The sequence below is a fragment of the Capra hircus genome, chromosome 2 (genome assembly GCF_001704415.2).
Source record: "Capra hircus breed San Clemente chromosome 2, ASM170441v1, whole genome shotgun sequence".
NCBI lineage: Eukaryota > Metazoa > Chordata > Mammalia > Artiodactyla > Bovidae > Capra > Capra hircus.
The window spans coordinates 49,691,630-49,718,679 of NC_030809.1; the positions used below are offsets into that span (position 1 = coordinate 49,691,630).

The 27,050-nt window shown below is 38.9% G+C and overlaps 1 protein-coding gene across 4 annotated transcripts in view; it reads left to right on the top strand.

The window, feature by feature from the left end:
* Positions 1 to 27,050, top strand: part of BOLL (boule homolog, RNA binding protein) — a 64,116-nt gene that overhangs the window by 28,657 nt on the left and 8,409 nt on the right. For 3 of the 4 annotated variants that reach the window (XM_005676311.2, XM_005676313.2, XM_005676312.2), the window contains 3 exons: positions 7,426 to 7,473; positions 11,372 to 11,500; positions 18,667 to 18,765. In XM_005676311.2, the coding sequence (XP_005676368.1) occupies positions 7,426 to 7,473; positions 11,372 to 11,500; positions 18,667 to 18,765 (276 nt within the window). The remainder of the gene's footprint in view (positions 1 to 7,425; positions 7,474 to 11,371; positions 11,501 to 18,666; positions 18,766 to 27,050) is intronic. The other variant, XM_005676314.3, reaches the window with a different exon arrangement.

Below are 27,050 nucleotides of genomic sequence, written 5' to 3' on the forward strand. Positions count from 1 at the left end.
GCCCATACACTCAGAGCCTTTGCTCAGGAACAAGAGAAGCCACCTCAGTGAGAAGCCCATGCACCCCAACTAGAGAGTAGCCCCCCACTCCCTCAACTAGAGAAAGTCCGAGCATAGCAACAAAGACCCAGCACAACCAAAAATAAATTATTTTTTAAGTGTCTGTATTCCCTGTGTGGGCTTCTCAGGTGGCACTGGTGGTAAGGAACCTGACTGCCAGTGCAAGAGAGTTAAGAGATGTGGGTTTGATCCTTGGGTCGAGAAGATCCCTTAGAGGAGGAAATGGCAACCCACTCCAGTATTCTTGCCTGGAGAACCCCATGAACAGAGGAGCTTGGCAGGCTACAGTCCATAGGGTCATAGAGTTGGACACAACTAAAGCAACTTAACCTGCATGCAGACCCTGTATATCCTTGTGTTGTGTTAGTCGCTCAGTCATGTCTGACCCCACAGACTGGGGCCCTCCAGGCTCCTCTGTCCATGGGATTTTCCAGGCAAGAATACTGGAGTGGGTTGCCATTATATCCTTACAGTTTATTTATTTTATACATAATAGCTTGTACCTTTTAACCCCAACCTTCTTTTTCCCTCCCCCTTCCCTCTCACCACTGGTGAACACTAGTTTTAACAAAGTGCTTTTTAAAGTGCCAGAGGTGAGAAATATTGAAGTTGCTTTCTGCTTGCACTTTGTGGAGTCCAGCTCCTCCTCCATTAATTGATTACATATGTACATGCATGATGTAGGTGTATTCTGTAATGTTTCTAATACAGTTTAGTTTTATACTTTGGCTCTGATTTTCCACTTGACACAAATTACAAAACTGGAAGTATATTACCTAGATATACTTGGGCAAGATTTTTGTACTAATTTGTAACATAATATTTTGCAATGTAAGCAATAATTTCACTTTGCATATTTCTTTCCAGTTATATATTTATTCATCATCATTCTCCCTTTAAAACTGCCACTTTGATAATCTCTTCCCTTGCTCTTTTTACAAATTCTGAGATTGATTGCTTTATCAGTTTTTGTTAGTCAAATCAGATAATGACTGGTTCAGTCAGTATTTATCTCTTGTATATTTCACTTCAGAAGTAGATAGTGATTTTATTTAACAAATCTGCACATTAATCATGTTATTTCAGATTTTTATTAAAATATTTTCTTAAGAGATGATCTTGCCTTTTTAAACTGCTATAAAGAACACAGACCTCACTTGGTTATCATATTGATGTCATCCATTAGCAGTTGATGTCGTCTACCCCAAATTAACCATTTCAATAGTAAATTCATGGAATCTTATTTTCTGTCTTTTTTGCTTTAATAATTTTAAAAAATTTATTAAAGGTAGAAAATAAGCTAAAACATTTATTATTAAAGAATAATACAAATGAGTTAAAAAGACTGTCTTTACTGTTGTCATCTTACAATAAGTACCTTAAATAACTTGACTCTCTTTTTTATTTAAATAAAGCTTTATTTAGATATTCATATACCATATACAATTCACCTTTTCAAAGAGTACAACAGAATGTGTGCTAAGTTGCTTCTTACATCTGACTCTTTGCAATCCTATGGACTGTAGCTAGCCCACCAGATTCCTCTGTCCATGGGATTCTCCAGGCAAGAATACTGGAGTGAGTGAGTTGCCATGCCCTTCTCCAGGGGATCTTCCTGACTCAGAGATCAAACCCACATCTCTGTGTCTCCTGGATCAGCAGGCTTACCTCTGGCGCCACCTGGGAAGCCTCTACAACAGAGTAGTTTTTACTAAATTTACAGTTGCTACCATACCACGGGGTGGGGGCGGGGAGCTTTACCCATTAGTAGTCATTCCTCTTACCCCCTCCTCCCTGTCCTAGGCAACCAGTAATATATCAATACTTCCTGTCTTTATAGATTTGCCTATTTTTGGACATTATATGCCTATAGTACCACATTTTGTTTATCTGTTCATTTGTTGATGGACTTTTGGGTTGTTTCCACCTTTACTCTCTTACAGATAATGCTGTTATGAACATTTGTGTACAGATTTTTTGTGGACTTATGTTTTCATTTCTGCTAGCTCTTGTATCCAGGAGTGGAATTGCTAAATCAAATGGTATCTCTATATTTAACCTTTTAAGGATGTGTCATACTTTCCAAAAGTCTGCACCATTTTACAGTCCCACCAGCAGTTTATGAGGGTTTCTCCACATCTTTGCACACACTTATTATTTACATTTTTTACTATAGCCATACTAGTGTATGTGAAGTCATATCACAGTGTGGTTTTGATTTCCATTGTTGTTGCTGTTCAGTCACTAAGGAATGTCTAACTCTCTGCTTCCCCATGAACTGCAGCATGCCATGCTTCCCTGTCCTTCACCATCTCCCAGAGTTTGCTCAAAAACATGTGTCCATTGAGTCAGTGATGCTATCTATCTCATCCTCTGCCACTCTCTTCTCCTTTTGCCTTCAGTCTTTCCCAGCGTCAGGGTCTTTTCTAATGAGTCAGCTCTTTGCATCAGGTGGTCAAAGTATTGCAGCTTCAGCTTCAGCATCAGTCCTTCCTATGAATATTCAGGGTTGATTTCCTTTAGGATTGGCTAGTTTGATCTCCTTGCAGTCCAAGCGACTCTCAAAATTGTGTGCCCAGCACCACAATCCGAAAGCATCAATTCTTTGGTGCTCAGCATTCTTTATCTCCCAGTTCTCACATCCATACACAACTACTGGAAAAACCATAGCTTTGACTATACAGAACGTTATTGGTAAAGTGATGTCTTTACTTTTACATATGCTCTCTAGGTTTGTCATAGCTTTTCTTCCAAGGGGCAAGTGTCTTAATTTCATGGCTACAGTCACCATTCACAGTGATTTTGAAGCCCAAGAAACTAAAATCTGTAAGTGTTTCCACTTTTACCCCCTCTATTAGCCATGAAGTAGCTTCAGCAATACGTTCAAGCTGGTTTTAGAAAAGGCAGAGGAGCCAGAGATCAAATTGCCAACATCCACTGGATCATCGAAAAAGCAAGAGAGTTTCAGAAAAACATCTATTTCTGCTTTATTGACTATGCCAAAGCCTTTGACTGTGTGGATCACAATCAACTGTGGAAAATTCTGAAACAGATGGGCATACCAGACCACCTGACCTGCCTCTTGAGAAACCTATATCCAGGTCAGGAAGCAACAGTTAGAACTGGACATGGAACAACAGACTGGTTCCAAATAGGAAAAGAAGTACATCAAGGCTGTATATTGTCACCCTGCTTATTTAACTTCTATGCAGAGTACATCATCAGAAATGCTGGGCTGGAAGAAGCACAAGCTGGAATCAAGATTGCCTAGAGAAATATCAATCACCTCAGATATGCAGATGACACCACCCTTATGGCAGAAAGTGAAGAGGAACTAAAAAGCCTCTTGATGAAAGTGAAAGAGAAGAGTGAAAAAGTTGGCTTAAAGCTCAACATTCAGAAAACGAAGATCATGGCATCCAGTCCCATCATTTCATGGGAAATAGATGGGGAAACAGTGTCAGACTTTATTTTGGGGGGCTCCAAAATCAGTGTAGATGGTGACTGCAGACATGAAATTAAAAGATGCTTACTCCTTGGAAGAAAAGTTATGACCAACCTAGATAGCATATTCAAAAGCAGAGACATTACTTTGCCAACAAAGGTCTGTCTAGTCAAGGCTATGGTTTTTCCAGTGGTCATATATGGATGTGAGAGTTGGACTGTGAAGAAAGCTGAGCACCGAAGAATTGATGCTTTTGAACTGTGGTGTTGGAGAAGACTCTTGAGAGTCCCTTGGACTGCAAGGAGATCCAACCAGTCTATTCTGAAGGAGATCAGTCCTGGGTGTTCATTGGAAGGACTGATGCTAAAAGCTGAAACTCCAATACTTTGGCCACCTCATGTGAAGAGTTGACTCATTGGAAGAGATTCTGATGCTGGGAGGGATTGGGGGCAGGAGGAGAAGGGGACGACAGAGGATGAGATGGCTGGATGGCATCACCGACTCGATGGACATGAGTCTGAGTAAACTCTGGAAGTTGGTGATGGACAGGGAGGCCTGGCGTGCTGTGATTCTTAGAGTCGCAAAGAGTCGGACATGACTGAGCGACTGAACTGAGTTGAACTGAACTGAATAGCACCAGATGCCATGATCTTAGCTCTTTGATTGTTGAATTTTAAGCCAGTTTTTTTTCTCTCCTCTCATCCTCTATCACAAGGCTCTTTAGTTCCTCTTCACTTTCTGCCATTAGAGTGGTATCATCTGTATATATGAGGTTGTTGATATTTCTCCCAGCAGTCTTAATTTCAGCCTGTAATTCATCCAACCTGGCATTTTGCATGGTGTACTTTGCATATGAGTTTAAATGATCATTGTGACAATATACAGCCTTATTGCACTCCTTTCCCAATTTTGAACCAGTCCATTGTTCCGTGTCCAGTTCTAACTGTTGCTTCTTGACCCACATACAGATTTCTCAGGAGACAGGTAAGGTGGTCTGGTATTCCCATGTCTTTAAGAATTTTCCACAGTTTGTTGTGTTCCACACAGCCAAAGGCTTTAGCATAGTCAATGAAGAATAAGATGTTTTTCTGAAATTCACTTCTTTTCTCCATGATCCAGCAAACTTTGACAGTTTGATTTCTGGTTCCTCTGCTGTTTCTAAACCCAGCTTGTACATTTGGAAATTCTCAGTTCACATAGTGCTGAAGCCTAGCTTGAAGGATTTTTCACACTAGCATGTGAAATGAGTGCAGTTGTATGGTAGTTTGAACATTCTTTGGCGTTGTGCTGCTTTGGGAGTGGAATAAAAATTGACATTTTCCAACCCTGTGGCTGCTGCTGAGTTTTCCAAATTTGCTGACACATTGAGCACAGTACTTTAACAGCATCATCTTAGGAGTTTAAATAGCTCAGCTAGAATTCCATTACCTCTGCTAGCTTTGTTTGTAGTAATGCTTCATAAGGCCCACTTGACCTCACACTCTAGAATGTCTGGCTGTAGGTGAGTGACCACACTATCATGGTTATCCTGGTCATGAAAACCTTTTTTTGTATAGTTCTGTGTATTCTTGCCACCTCTTAATCTGTTCTGCTTCTGTTAGGTCCTTAATGTTTCTGTCCTTTGTTGTCCCTACCTTTGCATGAAATGTTCCCTAGATATCTTCGGTTTTCTTGAAGAAATCTCTAGTCTTTCCTAGTCTGTTGTTTCCCTCTACTTCTTCACATTGTTCATGGAAGAAGTCCTTCTTATCTCTCCTTGTTATTCTCTGGAACTCTGCATTCAGTTTGGTTTATCTTTCCCTTCCTTCCTTGCTTGCTTTTCACTTCTCTTCTTTCCTCAGCTATTTGAAAAGCCTCATCAGACCACCACTTTGCCTTCTTGCATTTCTTTTTCTTTGGGATGGTTTTGGTCACCACCATCTATACAGTGTTAGAAACCTTGACCATAGGTCTTCAGGCACTCTATCTGCCATATCTGATCCCTTTCATCTATTCATCACCTCCACTATATAATCATAAAACATTTGATTTAGGTCATACCTGAATGGCCTAGTGGTTTTCCCTACTTTTTTCAATTTAAGCCTGAATTTTGCAGTAAGGAGCTGATAATCTGAGCCATAGTCTGTTGCTGGTCTTGTTTTTTTGCTGACTGTATAGAGCTTTTCCATCTTTGGCTGCAAAGAGTATAATCAGTCTGATTTCAGTGATCATCTGGTAATGTCCATATGGAAAGTTGTCTCTTGTGTTGTTAGAAAGGGGTATTTGCTATGTCCAGTGTGTTTTCTTGATAAAACTGTTAGTCTTTGCCGTGCTTCATTTTGTACTCCAAGGCCTAACTTGCCTATTACTTACTCCTGGTATCTCTTGACTTCCTACTTTTGTATTCCAATCCCCTGTGATGAAAAGACTTTTTTTTTTTTTCTGTTAATTCTAGAAGGTCTTGGAGGTCTTCATCAGACCAGTCAACTTCAGCTTCCTCAGCATCAATGGTTCAGGCACTGTGAGGTTCAATGGTTTGCCTTGGATACAGACTAAGATTATTCTGTCCTTTTTGAGATTGTACCCAAGTAGTGCATTTCAGACTCTCTTGTTGGCTATGAGGGCTATTCCATTTCTTCTAAGGGATTCTTGCCCACAGCAGTAGATACAGTGGTCATCTGAATCAAATTCGCCCATTCCCATCTATTTTAGTTCACTGATTCCTAAAATGTCAATGTTCACTTTTGCCATCTCCTGCTTGACCATGTCTAGTTTACCTTGATTCATGGATCTGACATTCCAGAAGTTTCTATGTGACATTGTTTTAACAGCATCGGACTCTCTTTTCACCACCAGACACATCCACAACTGGGTGTCATTTCTGCTTTGGCCCAGCCTTTTCTTTCTTCTGGAGCTATCTCTCTGCTCTTCCCTAGTAGCACATTGGACACCTACAGACATGGGGGACTCATTTTCTGGTGGTATATCTTTTTGCCGTTTCATACTGCTCATGGGGTTCTCACAGCAAGAATATTGGAGTGGTTTGTCATTCCCTCCTCCAGTGGATCCCGTTTGGTCAGAACTCTTCGCTGTGACCCATCCGTCTTGGGTGGCCCTGCCCAGCATGGCTCATAGTTTCATTGAGTTACTCAAGTCCCTTCATTACAACAAGGCTTTGATCTATGAAGAGGATTACAGGCGAATGATGTTGAATATCTTTTAGATGCTTATTGATGGTTTTTGTGTATTTGCTTTGCAATAATGTCTGTTCATATCATTAACCAATTTTTATATTGGGTTAAGTGATTCTTAAGTGAAAGTCACTCAGTCGTATCGGACTCTTTGCAACCTCCTTGGAATTCTCCAGGCCAGAATACTGGAGTGGGTAGCCTTTCCTTTCTCCAGGGGATCTTCCCAACCGAGGAATCGAACCCAGGTCCCGTGCATTGCACTCAGATTCCTTACCAGCTGAGCCACAAGGGAAGCCCTTATATTGGGTTACTTGCCTTTTATTATTGAGCTGTATGGGTTCTTTGCTTAGATACAAGTTCCTTATCAGCTATATAATTTATAAATATTTCTTCTAGTCTTGTGGTTTATTTTTACCTCCTTGATGGTGTCTTTTGTACCACAAAAGTTTTTCATGTTAGCGAAATCCAGTTTATCTTTTTTTCTCTTATTGTTTCCTGTGCTTTTGATGTCATATTTTTTTATTGCCTGGTTCAAAGTCACAAAGATTTACATCTATATTTTCTTCTAAGAGTTTTGTAGTTTTAGCTCTTACATTTCTATCTCTTACCCATGTTGGGTTAATTTTTGTATATGGTTTGAAGTATAGGGGTTCAACTTCATACTTTTGCAGGTAGATATTCAGTTTTAACCCTTGTTTACAATCTAGTGGGCTTTTTTTGTTTTTGTTTTTTTTTGTTTTTTCGTTTTAGGCCCCTGCACAGTGTCTACCAGGTCAATGGCAGTGGAATGTTCCTCAGGTAAATACTAACTTTTAACTTTTTTCACTGTTTTTGTGAGGACTACATGAATATTTAAGTCAGGAAGACTAGATTTGAGACCTTCCTCTAGTATTTATTAACTGTGATACTGATTTATTAACTGATTTGGCAATTCATTTAATCACTATATTTCTCAGCTTTTTCATTTGCAAATGGAACTAATGATACCATACCTTGGAAAGTTTTCTCACATGACTTTTGTAAAGATCAAATGAGACCATGTAAGTAAAAGTATTTTATAAATAAGTGCTATGTTATTAATATTAGAAAACTTAGCATTTTTCTAGCTTCACTTCATATTTTGCTTCAGTTTTATTTATGTTTCTAAATAAATATTCCATCTCTCATCTTTGATAGCAAATGGTATACCACCAGAAAGTTGGTTTGACAAGTCCCACTTCATGGGAAGTCAGAAAGCTGAACAGAGACAATTGTTGTTGTTCAGTCTCTCAGTCATGTCCTAGTCTTTGAAACTCTGTGGACTGCAGCACACCAGGATTCCCTGTCCTTCACCATTTCCCAGAGCTTGCTCAGACTCATTCCCATTGAGTCAGCGATACCATCCAACCATCTCATCTTCTCTCGTTCCATTCTGCTCCTGCCTTCAATCTTTCCTGGCATCAGGGTCTTTTCCAGTGAGTCAGCTCTTCCCATCAGATGGCCAGAGGAGTAGAGCTTCAGCTTCGGAATCAGTCCCTCCAGTGAATATTCAGGATTGATTTCCTTTATGATTGACTGATTTGATCTCCTTGCAGTCCAAGGGACTCTCAAGAGGTCTCCAGCACCACAGGTCAGTTCAGTTCAGTTCAGTCGCTCAGTCGTGTCCGACTCTTGGCGACACCATGAATCGCAGCACGCCAGGCCTCCCCGTCCATTACCAACTCCCAGAGTTCACTCAGACTCATGTCCATCGAATCAGTGATGCTATCCAGCCATCTCATCCTCTGTTGTCCCCTTCTCCTCCTGCCAATCCCTCCCAGCATCAGAGTCTTTTCCAATGAGTCAACTCTTCGCATGAGGTGGCCAAAGTACTGGAGTTTCAGCTTTAGCATCATCCTTCCAAAGAAATCCCAGGGCTGGTCTCCTTCAGAATGGACTGGTTGGATCTCCTTGCAGTCCAAGGGACTCTCAAGAGTCTTCTCCAACACCACAGTTCAAAAGCATCAATTCTTTGGCGCTCAGGTTTCTTCATAGTCCAACTCTCACATCCATACATGACTACTGGAAAAACCATAGCCTTGACTAGACAGACCTTTGTTGGCAAAGTAATGTCTCTGCTTTTGAATATGCTATCTAGGTTGGTCATAACTTTTCTTCCAAGGAGTAAGCATCTTTTAATTTCATGGCTGCAGTCACCATCTGCAGTGATTTTGGAGCCCCAAAAAATAAAGTCTGACACTGTTTCCACTGTTTCCCCATCTATTTCCCAAGAAGTGATGGGACCAGATGCCATGATCTTCGTTTTCAGAATGTTGAGCTTTAATAAGCCAACTTTTTCATTCTCCACTTTCACTTTCATCAAGAGGCTTTCTAGTTCCTCTTCACTTTCTGCCATAAGGGTGGTGTCATCTGCATATCTGAGGTTATTGATATTTCTCCTGGCAATCTTGATTCCAGCTTGTGCTTCTTCACACACTAGTAAAGTAATGCTCAAAATTCTCCAAGCCAGGCTTCAGCAATACGTGAACCATGAACTTCCAGATGTTCAAGCTGGTTTTAGAAAAGGCAGAGGAACCAAAGATCAAATTGCTAACATCCGCTGGATCATCAAAAAAAGCAAGAGAGTTCCAGAAAAACATCTATTTCTGCTTCGCTAACTATGCCAAAGCCTTTGACTGTGTGGATCACAATAAACTGTGGGAAATTCTGAAAGAGATGGGAATACCAGACCAGCTGACCTGCCTCTTGAGAAACCTATATCCAGGTCAGGAAGCAACAGTTAGAACTGGACATGGAACAACAGACTGGTTCCAAATAGGAAAAGGAGTACCTCAAGGTTATATATTGTCACCCTGCTTATTTAACTTAAATGCAGAATACATCATGAGAAACGCACCACAGTTCAAAAGCATCAGTTCTTCAGTGCTCAGCCTTTATGGTCCAACTCTCATCCATACATGACTACTAGAAAAACCATAGCTTTGACTAGAGGGAGCTCTGTTGGCAAAGTAAAGTCTCTGCTTTTTAATATGCTGTCTGGGTTGGTCATAGCTTTTCTTCCAAGGAGCAAGTGTCTTAATTTCATGGCTGCAGTCACCATTCACAGTGATTTCGTACCCCAAGAAAATACAGTCTGACACTGTTTCCATTGTTTTCCCCATCTATTTGCCATGAAGTAATGGGACCAGTGTCAGACTTAATTTTTTGGGCTCCAAAATCACTGCAGATGGTGACTGCAGCCATGAAAATAAAAGATGCTTACTCCTTGGAAGAAAAGTTATGACCAACCTAGATAGCATATTCAAAAGCAGAGACATTACTTTGCTGACTAAGGTCCGTCTAGTCAAGGCTATGGTTTTTCCTGTGGTCATGTATGGATGTGAGAGTTGGACTGTGAAGAAAGGTGAGCGCCGAAGAATTGATGCTTTTGAACTGTGGTGTTGGAGAAGACTCTTGAGAGTCCCTTGGACTGCAAGGAGATCCAACCAGTGCATTCTGAAGGAGATCAGCCCTGGGATTTCTTTGGAAGGAATGATGCTAAAGCTGAAACTCCAGTACTTTGGCCACCTCATGCGAAGAGTTGACTCATTGGAAAAGATTCTGATGCTGGGAGGGATTGGGGGCAGGAGAAGGGGACGACAGAGGATGAGATGGCTGGATGGCATTACCGACTCGATGGATGTGAGTCTGAGTAAACTCCGGGAGTTGGTGATGACAGGGAGGCCTGGCGCGCTGCAGGTCCTGTGGTTGCAAAGAGTCAGACATGACTGAGCAACTGAACTGAACTGAATGAGACCAGATGCCATGATCTTTGTTTTCTGAATGTTGAATTTTGAGCCAACTTTTTCACCCTCCTCTTTTACCTTCACCAGGAGGCTCTTTCGTTCCTCTTTGCTTTCTGCCATAAGGGGGGTGTCATCTGCATATCTGAGGTTGTTGGCAATCTTGATTCCAGCTTGTGCTTCTTCCAGCCCAGCATTTTGCATGATTTTCTCTGCATATGTTAGATAAACAGGGTGACAATATACAGCCTTGATGTACTCCTTTCCCAATTTTGAACCAGTCTGTTGTTCCATGTCCAGTTCTAACTGTTGCTTCCTGACCTGCATACAGGTTTCTCAAGAGGCAGGTCAGGTGGTCTGGTATTCCCATGTCCTTCAGAATTTTCCACAGTTTATTGTGATCCACACAGTCAAAGGCTTTGGCATAGTCAATAAAGCAGAAACAGTTTTTCTGAAACTCTCTTGCTTTTTCGATGATCCAGCAGATGTTAGCAATTTGATCTCTGGTTTCTCTGCCTTTTCTAAATCCAACTTAAATATCTGGAAGTTCTCGGTTCACCTACTGTTGAGCCTGTTGGAGAATTTTGAGTATTACTTTGCTAGCATGTGAAAGTAAGCCAATTTAAATACCATAGATTATATTGTTACAACCTTTAATAGTTATCTTAATGATTGTCATTATTTATGAGCTTCTAAATTGCTAAGAACTTTTTAGTACTTATAAGTGATAAATAAGTGATTTAATAATATCTACATAATTGGAGTTTATAGCAACCTAGAGTTCCTAGTTTGTTTTTGAGATAATTCTGTGTTGTCCCTAGAAACAACTTTAGGAAAATGTGAAACCAGTATATCTCTCATGTATTGGTTAAGTCGTTTGGTTTAATTGAAATAACTAATCCGATTTTAATTAGAAACATGATTTTGTAATTTAGTCTCCTGCCTCTTCTGCTCCATTCTTGTACCTACAACCTTCTGAGGTCATTTATCAACCAGTGGAAATTGCACAAGATGGTGGATGTGTTCCTCCTCCAATGTCTCTGATGGAAGCTTCAGTTCCAGAGGTATGTGTTAGTCTCAAAGTAATATATCCATAACCACTTCATTTTAACATTTATTTCTTTTCCTTTTCTAAAAATATTTGTTCAAGACCCTCATTGAAGTTGAACATCTTATGTTTTCTTTGATTTATTCACATCTCTTCCCCTTTTTTATATCTAAGTATGTCATCTTAGACTTCTTCACTATTTCTGAATCATTGCTCAACTCAGCTGTTTACTAGACTATCCCTGACTCAATCCCCTTGAAAGAGTAAGATAAGGGCTTCTCTGTCTTCTGGTTTGCCTGTCTTATTACTAACACTGTCAGTTAAAAGTATATAAAAACTAAAGGAAAAAATCTTTAAAATTCTTCCTTCAAAGATATAAATCAAATTTATAACTAAAAACTGTAAATATTATCTTCCGAGTGTTTATATTTGCAAACCATTACTAATAACCTCATCGTCTATGTACCAGGAACTGTACATGGCATATTTTAAGTATGTTGTGAAAGACTGGGAAATAAATAATGACCTCCCAATTTGACTGTATTTATTATTATTATTACTAAAGTTTATAACAATTTTTCTGAAATAGCGGCTTCCACAGTTTGGAATCTTAAATGTTTATTATCAATACTTTTACTATGATTTCTCCATTCTTCATGTCACCCTCCAGTTATTATAGTCTGCAAGCACTCTGTTGAAGAAAGCTTACATGTGCTGTACTCCCTTGAGTTCTTACATGCTTGTGTGTTCAACGTATTTGTTGGCTATAAATCTGGAAGAAGTTAAGACTAACTATAAAACAGCTGGATCATACTTGTATAACTTTGCTAAGGCTGCCTGAACAAAGTAAAATGAACTAGATGGCTTAAAAAGAGAAATTTATTGTCTCATAGTTCTGGAGTCTAGAAGTCCAAAATCAAGGTGTTGGCAGAGTTGGTTTCATCTGAGGCCTTTGAGAGAAGGCTCTAGTCCAGGCCTTTCTTCTTGGCTTATCAGTGACCATCCTTTCCTTGTGTCTTCACATTGTCTTTCCTGTCTCTGTGTCCAAGTTTCCCAATTTTATAAAGATACCAGTCATTTTGGATTAGGTTCCACCCTAATGACCATACTTCAATTTGCTCACCTCTGTAAAGACCCTCTCTCCAAATAAGGTCAGTCTCTGACATAATGGTTAGGACTTCAACACATAAGTCTTCAGAGAACACAATACAGCCCATAACAATGCTTTTTTCTCTTATAACTTCTAATTTACTCTTTTCTGGTGTTGAGTATAGTTATAAAAAAGTTTGAAGCCAGCCTGACTTTCTCTCTTATATGTAATTTGCTTTTTCTTCCTGCATGTCTAAAAAATCTGTCTTAACTTGAACTCACTTTACCAGAATATGTCTTGAAATTTGTCACTCTTTAAAATATTCTTCCTGGAATACAGTTTGCTCCTTTGATTCTCAGACTAGTTTTTATTTCAGGACTTCTTTTTTCCTGTTTGAACTTTGAAAAAAATTTTTTGTATTCCAGTTCTTTTATTTCTTCAGGAATACCATTTATGCATATGTTGAGATCTCTTTTTCTTTCATATTCATCATCTCTGAGATAATTTCTTTTATCATAGTAATTGTTAATGTTTTATATGCTTTTTTGAGACAATCATGAATATTTTTCATTGTTTTTAGTCTACTTTTTCTTATGAATAATGAAGCTTTCATTGCTGTTTTTTTATCTTCTTTTTATCCCAAACTGCCACTTTGCTTACATCGTTGCCTGTAAATGTTGTCTTTTGGCTTAAAATGTCTTTTTGAAGCTCTTTTTTAGCGATCATGTTATTATAACTTCTTTAAGATCAAAGGAATTTTATTTATCTGAATTTTTCTACTATTTTCTGGGATGATTTCTCATCTTTTTCTTTTTCCCCCCTTTTTGCTTTTCCCTTGATAGAGTTGGAGAGGATGAGAAGAGTCCTAAGGTTGCTTCCTTTTCCTTCCCATCTTATCTTTAAATGAGACCAGCTTTTTGCTGAAATACAGGTGGGAGAAGCAATCTGTTGACTCAAACATCCTACCACCAAGTCTGTTTTGTTGCCTGCTTGAGATGTTCTTCCCTGAATTTTTAGCGTTCTGGAGTTCATTTGGCTCCTGGCAAAGTCTATTTTTTTTCAGAGATTTTCTGTATGAAGGTGTAGTAAGTGTTACTTCACTTTCCACTCTCACCCTGCTTCATCTCCAGCAATGTTCCTCAGCTATACTGCAAAGTAGTAGACCACAAAATAGTGAAAGTATGATTTCTCCTTCTCTGTAGGAGATCTTTCCTGCTTCTGCCTTGGTCTGACACACCCCTACACTTGAGAAATAGGCCTTTCAGGGAAATCTATAACCTTCCTCAGGCTTCAGAATCCTCCCTTATATTGGTGCAAATTGCATAGCATTTGGCAGGCATTCTGCACTACAAACAAAGCTAGTGGAGGTGATGGAATTCCAGTTGAGCTATTTCAAATCTTGAAAGATGATGCTGTGAAAGTGCTACATTCAATATGCCAGCAAATTTGGAAAACTCAGCAGTGGCCACAGGACTGGAAAAGGTCAGTTTTCTTTCCAATCCCAAAGAAAGTCAATGCCAAAAAATGCTCAAATTACTGCACAGTTGTACTTGTCTCACACGCTAGTAAAGTAATGCTCAAGATTCTCCAAGCCAGGCTTCAGCAGTACATGAACCGTGAACTTGCAGATGTTCAAGCCGGTTTTAGAAAAGGCAGAGGAACCAGAGATCAAATTGCCAACATCCTCTGGATCATCAAGAAAGCAAGAGAGTTTCAAAAAAACTGTTTCTGCTTTATTGACTATGCCAAAGCCTTTGATTGTGTGGATCACAATAAACTGGAAAGTTCTGAAGGAGATGGGAATACCAGGCCACCTGACCTGCCTCTTGAGAAATCTGTATGCAGGTCAGGAAGCAAGTTAGAACTAAACATGGAACAACAGACTGGTTCCAAATAGGAATTGTCAAGGCTGTGTATTGTCACCCTGCTTATTTAACTTCTATGCAGAGTACATCATGAGAAACGCTGCACTGGAGGAAGCACAAGCTGGACTCAAGATTGCCAGGAGAAATATCAGTAACCTCAGATATGGAGAGGACACCACCCTTATGGCAGAAAGTAAAGAACTAAAGAGCCTCTTGATGAAAGTGAAAGAGGAGAGTGAAAGTTGGCTTAAAACTCAACATTCTAAGATCATGGCATCTGGTCCCATGACTTCATGGGAAATAGATGGGGAAATAGCGGCTGACTTAATTTTGGGGGGCTCCAAAATCATTGCAGATGATGACTGCAGCCATGAAATTAAAAGACACTTACTCCTTGGAAGGAAAGTTATGACCAACCTAGACAGCATATTAAAAAGCAGAGACATTACTTAGTCAACAAAGGTCCATCTAGTCAAGCCTATGGTTTTTCCAGTAGTTATGTATGGATGTGAGAGTTGGACTGTAAAGAAAGCTGAGCACCGAAGAATTGATGCTTTTGAACCATGATGTTGGAGAAGACTGCTAAGAGTCCCTTGGACTGCAAGGAGATCCAACCAGTCCATCATAAAGGAGATCAGTCCTGGGTGTTCATTGGAAGGACTGATGTTGAAGCTGAAACTTCAGTCCTTTGGCCACCTGATGCGAAGAGCTGACTCATTTGAAAAGACCCTGATGCTGGGAATGATTGAGGGCAGGAGAAGGGAACGACAGAGGATGAGATGGTTGGATGGCATTACCAACTCCTCGGACATGGGTTTGGGTAGCCTCTGGCAGTTGGTGATAGATAGGGAGGCCTGGCGTCCTGCGGTTCATGGGATCACAAAGAGTTGGACACGACTGAGCGACTAAACTGAACTACCTTGTTATTTGGGATTCATGAGCACATCCATGTTTACTTGATGATGACATTTTTAAAATCTATCTTTTGTTCTTTTTGTTTTTTTCTGATTTTCAAGGAGGGTGGCAGTGAGTTAAGAATGCTTTTACATTATGTTTTTAGAGGTTAAAGCATCTGCCTCCAATATGGGAGACCTGGGTTCGATCCCTGGGTCAGGAAGATCCCCTGGAGAAGGAAATGGCAACCCACTCCAGTATTCTTGCCTGGAGAATCCCATGGACGGAGGAGCCTGGTAGGCTACAGTCCACGGGGTTGCAAAGAGTCGGACACGACTGAGCGACTTCACCTTTTAGCCATTATCTATTTTCGGCACTGAACCATAGTCTTAATGTTGACATCAGATAACTTACCAAGTTATGTTTCACTGTTTAGTGGAATAAAATAAGATATTTCTGGAAATATTACATGTTAACTTATAACTTGTGCCATTAATTTTTATGATACTTCAATACAGAATGTTTTAAGCATATTTTTATTTTAATATTATTTCTGGCAAAAGATATATGTCTAATATATAAATTAATTGAATGGGTTGGTTTATATTTTAAGTGTTTTTTCCTCTAAAATTAGAAAACACAGGGCTTGTTGTTATGAGTTGATAGTTAGCTCTTCTAAAATATAAAAATAAATTAAAATTATTTCTCACTTATTTCAATGACTATTTCCCCCTTTACTCTTAGAATATAGCGCCTTCTACTTAACAGAATAAATAGAAACCATTTTGTGGAAACCAGCTCAGCTTCCAGTCCCCAACATACAAACTTACCCAACTCGTAACTCATCCTTAGCTTCTTATATTTGTTTAGTAGCCTGTCTTGTTCAAGGTTATTTCTACTCTTTACTCTTGATACTATAACTTCCCTATTCCTCAGGGACCTCATTCCTCATTCCACCTCATTCCTTCTTTTGTCATGTATTTTAAGACATTTTCTCTCCATTGGTTCAGAGCTTTACCTAGTATTTACTAGTATGTTACTTTGAGTCATTACTTAACTCTTCACAGTGTTGGTTTCATAATATCTCACCTCACCTCACCTTACCGCTCAGTCGTGTCCGACTCTTTGCGACCCCATGGACTGTAGCCTGTCAGGCTTCTCCGTCCATGGGATTCTCCAGGCAAGAATACTGGAGTGGGTTGCCATTTCCTTCTCCAGGGTATCTTCCCAACCCAGGGATCGAACCTGGGGCTCCCTCATTGGAGGCAGACGCTTTAACCTCTGAGCCAATAAAGACATTAGGAAAATCTATTTTGCAGGATTCATGCAAAGATGAGATGAGAACCTTGTATACAAGGTTCTTGCTATAGTGCCTAACACCTGGTAGGAGACAGTTAAAAACTATACTGTGACACGCCCCCATCAATGCCCTTATGCTCTTCTACCTTTCAAAGCCAAGCTTGAAAAATGTGTGCTCAGTTATGTCCAACTCTTTGCAACCCTGTGGACTGTAGCCTGCCAGCCTCCTCTGTCCATGGGATTTTCTAGGCAAGAATACTGGGGTGGGCTGCCATTTCCTCCTCCAAGGGATCATCCTGACCCAGGGATTGAATCCAGGTCTTCTGTGTTGTCTACATTGACAGGCAAACTCTTTACCACTGATGCGAAGAGCCACCTGGGGAGCCCTTGAAAAAAGTAATCTACATTTAATATTTCCACTGCCTCACTACCTGTTCTTCCCTTACCTGCTAAAGTCTGCTTCATTACCTTTCTGCTGAAGCTGCCTTGGATAAAGATCCTTAGTGACTCCCTAATTGCCAAATATTTTCCTTTTCTTTTCAGTCTTACTTGACCTCTCAGCGACATTAGATATACTCCTTGAAATTCTTCCTACCTTTGCCTTCCATGATACTGCTCTCTTCTGCCAATCCTTTTACCTCCTCTTACTTTCCTACGTAAGCTGATCTTTTTCTCCCCATGATTTCTTTTTTGATTCTTCATTCATTCTTTCACCCTACATACTCTGATGTTATCATCCACACTCATGTCTCTAGCCCCAGCCTCACTTCTGAATTTTAGACCTGCACTGTTCAGTACAACAACAGCCAGTACCACATGCAGCTGTTGAAATGTGGCTAGTCAGAACTGAGGTGTGTTGTAAGTGCAAAATACACACCAAGTTTTAATGACATAGTGTGAAAATGAATGTAAAATTTATCTGGCTTTATGTTGAGTACACTTATATATTTTCATATGTTTAAATAAAATCTGTTACTGGAAATTAATTTTACTTTTTTTTTTTCTAACATGGCTACTGGAAATTTTTCTTTCAGTTTTATTGAGATATAATTGACATACAGTGGTGTGTAAGCTTAAGATGTACAGCATAATGATTTGATTCATACATATCATTAAAGGATTATCACAACAAGCTTGGTGAATACCCATCATCACATAGAAAATTAAAGAAATAGGAAAAAAATTATATCTGATGAGAAGTCTTAGGATTTATTCTCTTGACAACTTTCCTATATAACATCCAGCAATGTTAATTATATTTATCATGTTGTACATTACAGCCCTAGTACTTACTTAGCTGTAACTGGAAGTTTGTACCTTCTGACTATCTTAATTTTAATTAACATTTAGTTCACATTTTTGTTAGTGCTTCTTTAGAGCCATCCAGCTTTTGAGTGACTATATGTCTGTAATAGAAGTCCTACAAATACCTCAGATTTTATGTGTTACAAACTTAACTTCTTTCTAACCTCCACACAGTTACATCAACGTCAAACTTGCTTTTCTTTTATTCCATATATCAGTGAATGGTGCCACCATCTGTTGGACAAGCCATTAATCTGCTTTTACATGATCTCTTTCCTGTCTATTACTCTACTGCCTCACCTTTCAGCTGTCAGTCAGTGTATATTCTTCCTTCCAGCCATACCAAACAACATACATAGATAGGTATTCTTAGTTGCCTCTACCTTTTCATATACTATTCCTACCTCATTCCTTAATTTTTCAAATTCTAGCATAAACTCCACTAGAAAACATCCCCTGACCACCTCCCCAGCTTTCTAAAGCTACATTAATTGTTTTCTTTTCCCCATGCATCCCTATTCATGGGACTTTGTTTTCCCCCATACATCTCTATGAAAAATGTCATACATTTTGATTAGTCTGTCCCAGACCAGTCTATAATTAAAGATAGAGAATGTGTTTCTCATCTGTGTTTCTCCATTATGTAGCAAAATGCCTAGAAAATTGTAATACTGAATAAATATTTTTAATTAATGAAAAGCAATATTTTTTTATTTGTTTTAATTTTAGCCTTATTCTGATCATGGAGTTCAAGCAACATATCACCAGGTTTATGCTTCAAGTGCCATTGCTATGCCTGCACCAGTGATGCAACCTGAACCAATTAAAGTAAGAAGCTTGTTTTGATTTTTTTTGTTGTTGTTCTTAAGTCATATTTCACAGTTTCCAAATTCTTTTCTGAAAAGAAACAGCTTTGGATATTTATATCTCATTTGTGATCTGAAGTACAGGATTAATGAATTCTTTCATATGAAGGAAATACAGTTCTAAGTTGGCTATAATTTCTGTTAGTTTTGGGGAGAGAGAAGAATAGAAAGTTAATGCTCAGTCAGTACAGAGTTTCTATTTAGGATGATGAAAAGGGCTTCCCTGATGGCTCAGATGATAAAGAATCCACCTGCAATTCAGGAGGTCTGAGTTTAATCCCTGGGTTGGGAAGATCCTCTAGAGAAGGAAATAGCTACCCACTCTAGTATTCTTGCCTGGAGAATTCCATGAACAAAAGAGTCTGGCAGGCTGCAGTCCACAGGGTCACAAAGAGTTGGACATGACTGAGCAACTTTCACTTCACTTCACTTCTGTTAGTTTTGAAGAAGTTATAAACCACACATGGTCAAAAGTTTTCATTTACTGTAGAGTAAAATATATATGACTTAAGATCTTTCATTTTTAAATGTACAACTAAGTGGTATTAATTATATCCACATTGCTATGCAACCATAGTCACCAGTATCTAGTTCCAAACTTTGTCATCACCCCAAATAGAAACTCTGTACCCATTAAGCAATAACTTTCTGCTCTTCTCTCTCCCCAGTCCCTGTTAACTTCTGATCTACTCTCTGTAATTTGCCTAGATAGTCCATATATTCAGAGTTTTATTACGTTAGTGACATGTAACATTTACGGGGCAATGAAAGTAGTTATTATAATGATCTACTCTTCCAGTTTGGGAATTGTGCTCATGCATCTTAAATTAGATCCAGGCCAAGAGTGGTAATGTAGTTAGATCCCTTTATATATTTAGTATATTTCAACTGCCTTATCCTGCTTCTTCCCATATGACCTAGGTTCTTCACTTTTGGGAAATGTGACTATATGTTTAGTAAAGAACCCAAACTGATGAACTGTTATGATGGAAGTATGACTCTTGCTTGCAGTATTTTCTTTACAATAAAATGATGGCAGTTAGCTATTTCACACTCATATTTTTGCTTCTGACCCATCCCATAGGTTGGAACTCAGCCTACTTTAAGGAGTCTTTCATATCCCCTCTCGCCTTTACTTCATTTCTTCATTGCTGTTGCTGCTGCACTGCAAACATGAATTAAAACCATAATTTTGACCTAATGCCAAAGCCTAAAGTGTTAATAAATGTTATTTATAGGAAGTTCATCATAGGATCAAAATCATCTAAAACAAACTTACAGTGTTGATACTTTCTCCAGATATACCTCTCTCAAAATAGCTATGCCATATTAGATAATCAGTTGCAGATTATATATTACATACATACACATTATATATATGTGTGTGTGGGTGTATATATATGTATATATATACACATACAAATGATTGAAGTTGTACTTGTTGAATAATTCCAATAGAGGATAGAGTGGTATTCAGAAAGGAGAAATTTCTAAAGAATATAAATGTTAAATATTCTTGATTTAAAGTTTTATTCTTCTAGTTTAAGAGTGGATCCTTTTCTATATTTTCTTATATGTGTGACTAAGAAATGCAGAAACTGTGCAGAGAAAATGTTATCTTACTCTATTATATAAAATTATATAAATGTTGAATATAAATCAAAACTGAGGTATAAATAAATACCTTTCTTTGTGCACATAAGCATAAAACTGGAGTCAGAAACCTGCCTGTTGCATGACTAGAGAAATGCTGCTAAGAGGAACTTTACCCTTTCTATTTTGACATAGATCTTTGCTCTACTATATTACAGGCTAAAGGGGAACAAAATCACTGACTTGATTCTGTTTTTACTTAATCCATCTTGTTAAGGCTTATAGTAATTCTGGTTATCACGTGGGATACAGCCTAGGGAAGATTTTGGTACTGCAAAGTTAAGGTTTCAGGACTTGGTAAGAGTTGAAGAGTTATGAACTGTTGTAGTTAACTAGCTTACTCCAAAGCCCACATCTCACACAAGTGTAATTAGATGTCCTCAAATCTGAGATATCATGCATTATCATTTTATATATCACTATGAAAGAAGAAAGCCGTGTATCCTGATGCAGGGTTTTTGAAGTATGAAAAGATGTTTATCTCAGAATCAATGAGGTGTGTGTGGCATGTTTTATTTTTATTTACTTATTTACTTTTATTCTTTCGCTGTGCCACACATAGGATCTTAGTTCCCTGACCAGGGATCAAACTCATACCCCCGCATTGGAAGCACAGAATCTTAACCACTAGACCACCGGGAAAGTCCCTGGCAAGTTTTATTTTTAATTTAGAACTACAGAATCATACGAAGCCTGAGTTGAGGAGCAGAAAAAAACTCAACAATTTCTCTTTTGTTAGAGATAAAGGGAAAAGAGAAAATTCAATTAAACTGCAGAATCAAAACTGGAACACAGGGGTTTTGTATAGTTTTGTACATCCTGTTCTATCTTTCATGGTTGAATGTTCTATGTATCTCATACTCAGTATTCTTGTTTAGGTGATTTGATGGCACTCAATAGAAAATGGTGCCCCATTCAGGAACAGAAAGTCCAACTCTATAGTTTTCTAAAACTATACAACTATATGAAGTATTTGTAGAAATACTTCACTGTACAAGTTTTACTGTGTGGAATATTATCTATTTTTTTATAATGCACTTGTATTATAGAAATATTAATCTACAAACGTTAAATCAATAGGAGACAATCTTATCCTAAAATTTATTTAAGGAGTCTAATATTAAAATAGTGACATCTGCAACATTAACCTTTATTCTTCCTAAGCAAATTTTCCCTGGTGTACCAAAAATCTTATTGACTTAAAATATAGAAAAGCAGAAATACTCCTTGAAAGAATTTAAATGTATTGTTTTTAAAAGTGTAAGTCATTTTTAAAACTCTTAATTATTATAATTTTAATGATGTTAATTGTATACATACAAAAGTAGAATTTCATATGTCAAAGCTGTCTTTAAACAACAAATCTAATCAATAAAATACAGACGTTATTCAGAGCACAAGTCTAACCATTGTAAATGACTGTCAGAAACTACTCATTGACTGTAAGCCACAGGTTACTGTACTCTGTCAAATAAAATATTTTAAAGCAGACCAATTTAGAAACTAGTTGGTTAATGTGGTATTAATTAGAGTTGTTATTTGGTCACCGAGTCATGTCCAACTCTTTTGCAACCCCAAGGACTATAGCTACCAGGCTCCTCTGTCCTTGGAATTCTCCAGGCAAGAGTACTGGAGTGTGTAGCCATTCCCTTCTCCAGGGGATCTTCCTGACCTAGGGATTGAACCTGGGTCTCCTGCATTGCAGGCAGATTCTTTACTGTCTGAGCAACCATGGAATCCCATTAATTAGGGTATCATTCCCTGATTCAACAGAGTCACATCTTTTATACAGAATTAATTTTTAAAATCAGTAAAACAAAATCATATAATGTCAAAATTATCCCGCTGAACTAGACTGTGAAAGTGAAGTCGTGTCCGACTCTTTGTGACCCCATGGACTGTAGCCTACCAGGCTCCTCCCTCTATGGGATTCTCCAGGCAAGAGTACTGGAGTGGGTTGCCATTTCCTTCTCCAGGGGATCTTCCCGACCCAGGGATCGAACCCGGGTCTCCTGCATCCCAGGCAGACACTTTAACCTCTGAGCCACCAGAACTAGACTATAGTAAGGAACAAAGGCAGAATGTAGAAAAGAATAAAAGACAAAAAGGCAGAATGGCCATCATCAAAAACTCAAGAGTAAATACTAGAAAGGGTGTGGAGAAAAGGGAACCCTCTTGCACTGTTGACAGGAATGCAAATTGATACAGCTACTATGGAGAACAGTATGGAAATTCCTTTAAAAACTAGGGATAAAACCACCATATAACCCTGCAGTCCTGCTACTGGGCACATACCCTGAGGAAATCATAATCAAAAAAGACAGTGTACCCCAGTGTTCATTGCAGCACTGTTTACAATAGCTAGGACATGGAAGCAATATAGATCTCCATCAGCAGATGAATAGATAAAGTTGTGGTGCATATACACAGTGGAATATTACTCAGCTATAAAAAGAACACATTTGAATCAGTTCTGATGAGGTGGATGAACCTAGAGCCTATTATACTGAGTGATGTAAGTCAGAAAGAGAAAGACAGATATCATATATTAATGCATATATATGGAATTTAGAAAGATGGTACTGATGAACCTATTTTCAGGGCAGCAAAGGAGACACAGACAAAACGACAGGTCTGTGCACACAGTGGGGGAAGGAGGGGGTGGTATGTTTTGAGAGAGTAGCCCTGAAACATATATTACCATATGTAAAATAGATAGCCAGTGGGAATTTGCTATATGATGCAGGTCGGACATGACTGAAGCGACTTAGCAGCAGCAGCAGCAGGGAACCCAAAGCCAGTGCTCTTTGACAACTTAAGAGGGGTGGGATGGGGAGTGAGGTGGAAGGAAGTTTCAAAAGGGAAGTAATTATCCTCCAATTAAAAATAAAATTTAAAAGGAACAAAAAGAAAATCTTTGTCTATTTGGGCAGTCAAAACTTTTAATATGAATATCAAATCCCTTGGTAATAAAGGTATAAGTAGAGGATTATAAAGTATCTCTATTTCCTTATGATGTTTTTCCATTTTTGCATTAATTTAGGCGTCTAATAAGTTTATTTTTATGAGCCTTAATTGCGATACTGGAAAGTAAGTTAATTATAATTAGAAGTTCACCTTTAAATGTTCTTCTTATTTAACTCTGAAGTATACTAGCTATTCCGGAGAAGGCAATGGCACCCACTCCAATACTCTTGCCTGGAAAATCCCATGGGCGGAGGAGTCTGGTAGGCTGCAGTCCATGGGGTCGTGAAGAGTCGTACATGACTGAGTGACTTCACTTTTCACTTTCATGCATTGGAAAAGGAAATGGCAGCCCATTCCAGTGATCTTGCCTGGAGAATCCCAGGGATGGGGGAGCCTGGTGGGCTGACGTCTATGGGGTCGCACAGAGTCAGACACGACTGAAGTGAATTAGCAAAAGCAGCATACTAGCTATTCATGAAAACGTTTATTATTAAAAATGATATTTAACCAACTGCCAGGCTATGAGGAAGTTCTTCTAATTAAAGCACTGATTGGGCTTGAATGAAAAACACCTGTTCTGCCTTATCCATTGATAAGACCAAGTGATTCAAAAGTAAATTGGAAAGAGATTTTACCTACTACCACTGCCTGTTTCTAGCTCAGAGACCCATAATGGGCACTCACCTAAACATTAACAACTATCTCTACTTTATAGAAAAATTCCACTGCTATCTTTTTCCTAACCATTTCCTCATGTCAGTATTATTAACACTTCTTATAAAGCAATTAGAGATTGAAATTCTCTCATGTTCAGCTGGTCCTAAGGGTAGAAGAGGACAGTTGTAAAGGGGTATTGCATTCTGAGGGCAGGAACATTAAAAAACCTGTGCTTTGCACCTCCAAACATACAGGAAGAGAAAAATTTTTGTTTACTGTGCATAGGTCTAACTATAGATAGCCTCAAAGGAGACAGAGAACAATAAAGAGAATCAAAGACTCATGAAACCAATTTTTAGAATTGTCATGGAGAGACCACAGGTCAGGAAGCAACAATTAGAACTGGACATGGAACAACAGACTGGTTCCAAATAGGAAAAGGAGTACATCAAGGCTGTATATTGTCACCCTGCTTATTTAACTTATGTGCAGAGTACATCATGAGAAACGCTGCGCTGGAGGAAGCACAAGCTGGAATCAGGATTGCCAGGAGAAATATCAATAACCTCAGATGTGCAGATGACACTACCCTTATGGCAGAAAGTGAAGAAGAATTAAAGAGCCTCTTGATGAAAGTGAAAGAAGAGAGTGAAAAAGTTGGCTTAAAGCTCAACATTCAGAAAACTAAGATCATGGCATCCGGTCCCATCACTTCATGGCAAATAGATGGGGAAACAGTGGCCAACTTTAATTTTGGGGGGTTCCAAAATCACTGCAGATGGTGATTGCAGCCATGAAATTAAAAGACGCTTACTCCTTGGAAGGAAAGTTATGACCAACCTAGACAGCATATTAAAAAGCAGAGACATTATTTTGTCAAAGGTCCGTCTAGTCAAGGCTATGGTTTTTCCAGTGGTCATGTATGGATGTGAGAGTTGGACTGTGAAGAAAGCTGAGCACCGAAGAATTGCTGCTTTTGAACTGTGGTTTTGGAGAAGACTCTTTGAGTATCCCTTGGACTGCAAGGAGATCCAACCAGTCCATTCTAAAGGAGATCAGTCCTGGGTGTTCATTGGAAGGACTGATGTTGAAGCTGAAACTCCAATCCTTTGGCCACCTGATGCGAAGAGCTGACTCATTTGAAAAGATCTTGATGCTGGGAACGATGGAGGGCAGGAGGAGAAGGGGACGACAGAGGATAAGATAGTTGGATGGCATCACCCACTCAATGGACATGGGTTTGGGTGGACTGTGGCAGTTGGTGATGGACAGGGAGGCCTGGCATGCTGTGGTTCCTGGGGTCACAAAGAGTCAGACACGATTGAGGGACTGAACTGAAACCGTAAAGTACACACTGAAAAACTATTTGAATATGACACTGCATCAAAGATAAGGATAAATAGTATATACATGTATTATGTATAAAGGATGTTATATAAGAGGAAATTAAATTTTTACAAATATATCCCATGTTCCCAATAATTACAAGCTAAAAAAGAGGAATAATGAAGTAGTTGCTAGCCAGTGTAAAAATAAACACTATATGAAGCTGTTAATACAATGGAAAGAATTAAAGTTGTTGTTACTGCATGCTTGACACCACTGAGAAAAAGTTGACTGGCCCTCTGAAATACCTACTGTGAAGCTCAATGACAAACCCATCATTCACAAAGAACTTCCCATTAGGACTTTAGTCTGCCTTATTAAATATGGATGTTCAGTCACATTAGAAGGAAGCATTCAGGGACTTCCCTGGTAGTACAATGGATAAGAATCGGCCTGCTAATGCAGGGGACACCAGTTCAGTCCCTGGTCAGGAAAGATTCCACATGCAGAACCTAAGCCAGTGAGCCACAACTATGAAAGCCCACACACAACAACAAAGACCCAGCACAGCCAAAAATAAATAAATGAAGAAGAAAGCCTTCAGAATGAGAGACCAAAACAGATAGAAAAAAAAAAAAAAAGGAATTTAGAAGAAACATATAATTCAGGGAGCAAAAAAAAAAAAAGAAGCTATAATATCCTCTCAGAGATAAGAAAAAATTTATGAGACGTGGTCCATGTGTAGTCATCCCAGAAAATACTTTTGTTTTTTCTATTTTTTTTTTAAATTTTAAAATCTTTAATTCTTACATGCGTCCTCTTAGTCTTAATTTTTTAGATTTTTATTTTGAAATATTGATAATTTCAGATTTATAGAAAAGTTGTAAATAAATTTTTCTAAAGACAGAGGTGAGTAACAGTAGAGAAAAGAATAAAATCAGAAGATAATTCAAGAAGTCAAATATTAATTATGGAAAAAGAGAAAATGGCTTGGAGAAAATTAGCAAAAAAATTAATACAAGAAAATTCTGTAGGGAGTTAATGACAGGAGTTCCTGGATTAAAAGAGCCCAAAGAGAGATCAAAATGGTGGAGAAGGAAAATGTGGAGCTCACCTCCCACCACAAACACCTCAAAGATACATCTACATGTGGAACAGTTCTCACTGAAAACAAACTGTAAGTCATCTGGCAGAAAGACAGCTATATTAATGCAACTAAGATTGTAAGAAAAATCCAAGGTCCAGATGCAATCAGGTAGGAAAAGAAGAGAAATGATCAGGTCAGGACCTGCACACCTGGGAGGGGAAGATGGAAGAGGAGAGGGATTACACAGGCTCACAGGAATTATACAGACTTACTCCCTGGAGAGTGAAGTTCAGTCCACATTTTGGGTTCCCCCAGCTCTGGGAAGGAGAAGGCAATGGCACCCCACTCCATCCTGCCTGGAAAATCCCATTGACGGAGGAGCCTGGTAGGCTGTAGTCCATGGGGTCGCTGAGGGTCGGACACGACTGAGCGACTTCACTTTTGACTTTTCACTTTCATGCATTGGAGAAGGAAATGGCAACCCACTCCAGTGTTCTTGCCTGGAGAATCCTAGGGATGGGGGAGCCTGGTTGGGCTGCCGTCTATGGGGTCACACA